The sequence below is a fragment of the Formica exsecta genome, unplaced genomic scaffold (assembly GCF_003651465.1).
Source record: "Formica exsecta isolate Colony F162 unplaced genomic scaffold, ASM365146v1 scaffold828, whole genome shotgun sequence".
Classification (NCBI taxonomy): domain Eukaryota; kingdom Metazoa; phylum Arthropoda; class Insecta; order Hymenoptera; family Formicidae; genus Formica; species Formica exsecta.
Genome location: NW_021853598.1, coordinates 101,182 through 108,277, shown reverse-complemented (window position 1 = coordinate 108,277; position 7,096 = coordinate 101,182). Strand labels below are relative to the sequence as shown.

The 7,096-nt window shown below is 30.5% G+C and overlaps 1 protein-coding gene across 4 annotated transcripts in view; it reads right to left on the bottom strand.

The window, feature by feature from the left end:
• Positions 1–7,096, bottom strand: part of LOC115244675 (ubiquitin carboxyl-terminal hydrolase 47) — a 10,046-nt gene that overhangs the window by 1,187 nt on the left and 1,763 nt on the right. For 2 of the 4 annotated variants that reach the window (XM_029822532.1, XM_029822533.1), the window contains 16 exons: positions 6,154–6,363; positions 5,761–6,064; positions 5,441–5,619; positions 5,135–5,309; positions 4,952–5,073; positions 4,683–4,876; positions 4,376–4,590; positions 4,075–4,298; positions 3,824–3,991; positions 3,088–3,466; positions 2,634–2,996; positions 2,009–2,446; positions 1,665–1,918; positions 1,204–1,566; positions 925–1,094; positions 401–838 (listed from right to left, as the gene is read on the bottom strand). In XM_029822532.1, the coding sequence (XP_029678392.1) occupies positions 688–838; positions 925–1,094; positions 1,204–1,566; positions 1,665–1,918; positions 2,009–2,446; positions 2,634–2,996; positions 3,088–3,466; positions 3,824–3,991; positions 4,075–4,298; positions 4,376–4,590; positions 4,683–4,876; positions 4,952–5,073; positions 5,135–5,309; positions 5,441–5,619; positions 5,761–6,064; positions 6,154–6,360 (3,906 nt within the window). In that variant the 5' untranslated portion in view covers positions 6,361–6,363 and the 3' untranslated portion in view covers positions 401–687. Of the gene's footprint in view, positions 1–400; positions 839–924; positions 1,095–1,203; positions 1,567–1,664; positions 1,919–2,008; positions 2,447–2,633; positions 2,997–3,087; positions 3,467–3,823; positions 3,992–4,074; positions 4,299–4,375; positions 4,591–4,682; positions 4,877–4,951; positions 5,074–5,134; positions 5,310–5,440; positions 5,620–5,760; positions 6,065–6,153; positions 6,364–6,677; positions 6,774–7,096 lie in introns of those variants that run through there. The other 2 variants (XM_029822534.1, XR_003885413.1) reach the window with 2 other exon arrangements.

Here is a 7,096-nt window from a genome sequence, read left to right as displayed (position 1 = left end):
TAATATATAATATATTATAATATATAATATTATATAATATATGTAACTCTGTTTCAATAAAGATAAAAAAAAATGTCTAACACATTTTTAAGTATATAAGATATAAATTTTTTTCTATCTCTATATAGAGAAAACCGAGCAATTTATGAAAAAATAATAAAGATAATAGAAATATAAATTATTGTGCCAGTCAATAATTCGCATAAATTTTCATCAAACACATTATCAAGTAATTTACTTAAAACCTGTATAAGAAATTCACTGCCACATTATTGGATTTTTTATGACTAATTATACTGTTTAATTTGAGTCTATAGATGAAAAATTGATTCAATAGACCAGGTGATATACCGCATATATTTTACACTTCATATAAATTCTAGAAATCCCGAAATCCAAGTATAGATACCAAGATCTCGATTTATTATGTATTACTATATAACAATTCATGAATCCAAACAGTCTTAAAAGTCCAATAGTTTCAAAGGAAAGCCGAAAACCCTTAAAAACGCGAAAGCTTTGAAATGCTGAAGACTCATTGAAACACAAAATATCTCGTAATTGATGACATGTCGATTTCACAAATATCCAATATGCAAACAATTTACGTGCAAATGATTTGTGTTCACACACTTGCCTATTTAATAATTGGTTTTTAAGAGAGTCATGCTCTTTCTCTATGAACAATCATTCGGTATCCAAATATATTTTAAGTGCTCTCTCTCGACGTGGACTGTAACTTGAAGTAGTAGTAAGCGGCGTTAAGCGTGAATTTTCCTTAAAAGCGATTTCCATTACCTCATCAGCATTTAACTGTTTTGGTTTTTCCCTATTATCCCTAAAAAATTAAAAATTGTGAGATTAGAGAATCATCAACATCACACATCCCCCCCCCAATAGTATATCCAAAAATAGTATAAATACCTGTATAAGAAAACGGCACCATCTTCAAAATTGAAAGCTAAACTATCATGATGTTCATTCCAATCAAGCTCATTTTGAATTCGAAGCACAGAACAACTGTCACATGGAAAATTACCTTTTCCCTTTGCTATATCTATATATTCTTCTGGAATATCTGATATTGAGGAAAGCTAGAAAAAATCAATGGCAGTCTATGTACTTCATTTTATCCTTATAAAAACACAATTTACATGTACTTCTTTTTATCTTATTTGTAAAAAGTGATTTTGCATGATTTACCTTCTTTTTTAATTCTTCGACGGTTCTATTATCCATGACAATTTCTTGAAATTGTCCTAGTTGCAATTTTGCTGGTAACCATCTTCTGACAAACAGGACGATTTGATTGATATCTGTGACTGTCTCTTTATCTGATAATTCTTGAACAATCATTTCAAATTGCGAGTGAAATCGGAGATCCTCGAATTTCTGTTCGTTTAGGAATACTTTTGAGGCTGTCTTATAATATTTTTTTCTAAGCCGGCATTTTTCATACGGTATATCTATATCATATTTTCTCTTTATTTCTGCCAATATCTCTTTTTTCGCATGCCCGACCGTCATATCTTTCGAGACGATCCATTCGCACAAAAATTTGTAAGGCTAACAACAAATTTTAATTTATAATAAAAAAACAACTCTTGTAATAATGTCAATATAAAACGTGTGTAAAATATGAAAAAAGAAAAAATTTGACAAACCTCAGTGGAGTCGATCAATAGCTGATATAATTTTACTTTGAATTCTCCACTACGCAAGGCTCGTCCGAGTTTCACGTTAAGTCTCTCACCATCCTCGTACGAATTAAGCTGTTCTGTTAGACAGCTACATTCTGATTCACCAGAACTCGATAAACGAAAAACTTTGAAATAATCCATAGGTACACTTACGAACGGTTCTAAATCTTTTTTCAAAGTGCTAAATCTCATTCTTTTATCCACTAATACTTTAAGTACTATAAAAAGAAAAAGAATAATTAAATTGAACAAAATCGAAACAATCATAGTCACTAACAATAAGAGAAAGATTGAATTCGAGAACATACATTTTTGTTGAGTACTATCTGTATATGGCATAGCTCTAAAATAATAATCAGAGTCGTCATCAATGTCCCAATTTTCTATTTCGAATTGCTTTGAAATCTTATAATCCCTATAGTTGCGCCTATGCCACGACTGCGCTTCAATGTCGACACCATCCGGCGCATCGCCGACTAACGTTTTATCGCTATCGCTAAGGCTACTATCTTCACTATTACTCTGTTCAGGTGTATTCCATTCCTCAGCTTCGCCTAACTGAGGACTTATGTTTCGAATGGTATCTTCGTTATTTCGTGTACAACCTTTTGAATTTTCATTGTATTTCAAATTAATGTCCCAATGCGACTCGGGAACGCACAGTTTAGGTGAACCATTGCTAACAAGCTTCTCCTTTTCCTCATGTTTATCATCTAATAACGGGATATTCAATTCTTCCAATGTTTCTGTACATAAGAAATTAAAATTTTTAATTTAGTAATTACAATTGCATAACTATCGTGTAATGTAATCTAACATTTTTTACAATAACTATATACAATTTCGTGCTATCTAAAGCAATGGAGATATTTTAGATAGCCAAATTAGATCGAACACACATTCTATATATTATCTAAAAGTTATATAAATTACCTTTGCTGGTATCTGGTAATTGGACATGTAATGAAATAACATATCTAAAATTCTCTATGACTCTGTATACTGTTGATTCTTGAAAAGGTTTGTTATTATCTATGTCGTACATTGTTGATATGAATACTTTATTTGCATTATAAAATCCTTCAGTTTGAAGATCACTATCATCATTTTCCACAGATCTAATCTCTGGATGCTTTCGTAATATTACTTTCATTTGCTTAGGATCCATATTAATAATTTTTCCTACGATTTGTTTATATTCTTTAACACTTTGCGACAAAGAACCTCGAATATCGATCGGACCGTCAATTACCTCCTCTCTCGCTACGTCTATGACAAATACCTTAGTTGCAACTCCTAAAATATAATGTTCAAAAAGTTTAAATAAGTTTAAAATGTTTCCACGATATGTAATTAGTTATAAACATTCGTCCAGTTGTGTACTCACCGCCTGGTAAATATGTCTCAAACTTTTGATCTTTGCGACGAATTTCTAACAATAAATCGAATCGACGTGAAATACGCCATATACTTCCAACAGATTCATCCTCTCGATCATCGTAACTACATTCTATTAAATCGGTATTATGTTCGTAACTAACTAAACGGCACTGATCTAGACTCACTACATTTTCGAGGCCAAATTTCTTATATGCTTTCTCTGTGGCTTCAGCCCACGTAATGTCAGACATAACATATAATTTGATATTCATCAATTTTCCTTCTACTGGATGATGACAGTATATTTTCAATCTAGGTATGGACATTTGTTTCTCACGATTTTTTCTATCATTATCTTCATTTTCTTTCATTTTCTTTAATAGCTCCTACAAATAGACAATGACAAAACACTTTTAAAAAATCTTGAAGAGAAATAATTACAATTAAATCACAGTTAAATCAGTTACTTGTAAAAAAAATAGTTTTAAACACACGAGATATACTAGATAGACTATGTACTCAATATTGCTTTTATCCAAAAATAACTTCTTTGCTTTTGCAACTGACTCGAATTGCAAATTGATCAAATACTTTGACTATTGGTTTCATTCAAACTATAAAAACTATTTTAATTTAACGTTCAAACATTCCTATTTCGAATTTTTCAAACCAATCCACACAATTTTTTTTCAAATTTATGTCTAAATTATGTCTAAATTCTAATTTTTACTTTAATCACATACTTGAATATGTCGTGGAAAATCTTGGGTTTGCATAGGCAAAGAATTACGAATACGATCAATTTGCCTATACATGAGCATATATGCATTTGTGCTGCTGCTATATGCACCACTATAATATGCTCTTGATGGTCCGCCGCCATATGTTTTCTGGATATCATCATGAGTTATCTGAAATTATAATCAAAATTGCAATCAAAATAATTATCAAATTAAGTATTCAAAATAAGCTTTTACAAAACTGTTTTTCATACCTGAGTTACACTTTGGTCATTAAAACATAACCATTCTTGTGTTTTGAAATCTTTTATATAAGCGTAATAATGGCCTCCACTCGCACTGCCGCTGTGAATCATGATGGAAAACAGTTCGTACATATATGGACCTTTTCCTAATATAGAAATACCGCGATTCTTGTCATTCTCATGATTATGCATAGTACAACTTGATGTCGATGGTCCATTGCTCATATCGATACCTGAAATTGGACATATACTATATCTTCTAATAATTCTAAAAATTGTTTTTATAAATATCGATATCCTGATGTTATACCTTCATCATCATCTTGATCATGATTAGCTGAATGATTACTGTTGGAAAGACTGTTGTCGCACGGTGCACAATCATCGTCTAAAGTACCGCTATCCGTTGTAGAGCTATCATCGCATTTGATACCTAAACCAATATCTTCCTCACCACCAGGAGATTCTTGACTCATTGTGGACGAGATAAAGGAATTTAAATTTAATATGTCTGGGAACGTGACTCTGCAATAATATAGTTTAGATAAAGATGCAAGTTTGTAATAAACAGCAGAATTTTCACTATATAATATTGCATACACACATAGTTTACGTACTTATCATTAAGCTTGATTCTATGAAAGGTTTTGTAATCAAAGTCAAATCGCTTGAGATGTAAGGTTAACAAATATGGAAACTTTGTAAACTTCAATCCTTTATGTGCATCGCATTTTTTGTTGCACTTTTCACAATGATACTGATTAGTTCCTTCCAATGTTTCATATTGAACAAATGCTCTGATTGCTTCTTCCTATAAAAGAAATCTTTTTTCTTGTATACAAATATAAAAATGGTATTTCAGATCTTCCTATATGTGATATTTTACCACACTGTTATATGCAATATTGCTTCCGAATGGTCTAACTGGCAATGGGATGTCAAGAAATGTATCTTCTCTTGATTTTTCCGTTCCACACTCGAGACATTTAACATAATCAATCATCTTTCCTAACAATATCGAAGGCAAATTAGAGGTTTTTTCCAACTCACATATGATGATATTTTGTACCTTCATAAAGTCTGTTGATTAGATCTGCCTGTTCTGTATTTTTAAATTTCTGTTCCAATGCGTCAAACATAACTCTACAAAGCTCTTGAATGTCATGCTGCTGCCATGCTTCAGTAGAATCCCACCCAAAACTTTTAGTTAAGGAAGTAGTTTCCACTGCAGACTTTGTAGATGTCTGTTTAAAAAACATGATTGTGTTATGTATATTGAAAACATGCAAATTTAATTAAAAATAAATATTGTAGTAAATTTAGTAACAGTAGTGCAATAGTAAATATATGTACATTTTAAAGGTTTTTTTTATACCTGCAAATTAAGAAATAATTTCTGTAATTGATATGGTATGCTTAAGGCTTCATCTTTTTCGGAACCATCTATATATTCCCAATTATATAGCGCATTACGAAATTCTGGCGTCATATATAACGCTTGGAGAAGACTATTCAAGTAGCAAGTCATTGCTTGATTGACTAAACCAACATAGCCTTAAAGAATTTATTATTAATCTTATTAATCTATAATTAATATTGTATTAATCATTCAAATTTATATTTTAATGAGATAGATCTGTGTTAATATTTATAAATTTATATTAAAATAATTTTTGTTATATATATATTACGTACTTGTCTCAGTTTTAATAAAACTTCTAAAATTGACTTCCTCTTTACCATCTCTAACGTCTTCTCTAACATCTTCCCTAACAATATCCTCTTCTCCCCATACATGTGGCTGAAGAGCTGACGTTCCTGTGAGATTATACGTTGGCAGATTATATTCCATGTTTTTTGGTGATGTTACATCAATAACAAAGGGTCGTTGCGGATCAACAACAAATAGAGTATTTTTTGGTCCAGCCGAATTTGGATCACTCGAGAAATCTACACCAATTTCCTCCATTGTTTTGTCTTTCACATCAGCCAAATAAATCTAATATTGAACATAAGATTGGACATTATATTAATATTACATATATTTACACATTGTATACATAAATCATTATGTATTAAAAAGTTAACCATTTTGCATGATGTTGTGCATAAAATCAATTTAAAGCTATCCGGTGACATGTGATAATGTTCTTCGATATAATTGAAAAGATCTTTTGCGCGTGTAGATACATATAGGGAAAATTTGTCACTAGTGCAAAGTTTATGATTAACCTCACAAGGTATATTGAATTCAACCACACATATTTGAGTCTTTTCATCGGCTCTGCAAACCATGATCTGTAAGCAAAATGACATAAATGCATAAATTGTATGAAATCAAATATTTATTATAACAATTCAAAAACTACTATATCAACTAAACAAACCATATCAACAATTTAAAAAAATACCATCTAAAATATTCTTCAAAATCTTTCAGGAAAAATTGCATTATATGATAATAGTAGAGCAAAGAACTTAACATCTCTCATTTAAACATAGTTTTTCTTTTATTAATGAGAGTAACAGAATTTCGAAAAGAGAGAGTGATTATTAAAAGCTTATCACAGATATTCTAAAGCAGACAAAAATTGGCATCATGCCATACTGACGGCGGAAAATGAGCAAGATCTACGCAACACAGCAGGATGCTGTTCTGCACGGCATGACACAGTACGGAAAGCCTATAGAGAGCCTCCAGCTATATTTAGAATATCTAAACCAAGCTTGTGAAATGGCTCTCTTTTCTGAGATCACAATCCATCTCTCTTTCTGTCTCCCTATGTGCTTCCTTGTTTTATAATTTTTTTTTTTTTTTTTAACTGTGTGGCATACATAATTGAAATGTGAAATAATTATAACAATTGTTTTTTTTATAATTCAATAAACTAATTAACTCATTATATACTATCATCTAAATATTTTACTTAAATCTATGTATATTCTGTATTTCTATGTAATTATTATATAAATATATGAATAGTCCACATATATTTTTCTTATACATTTATATATATATATATATATATAA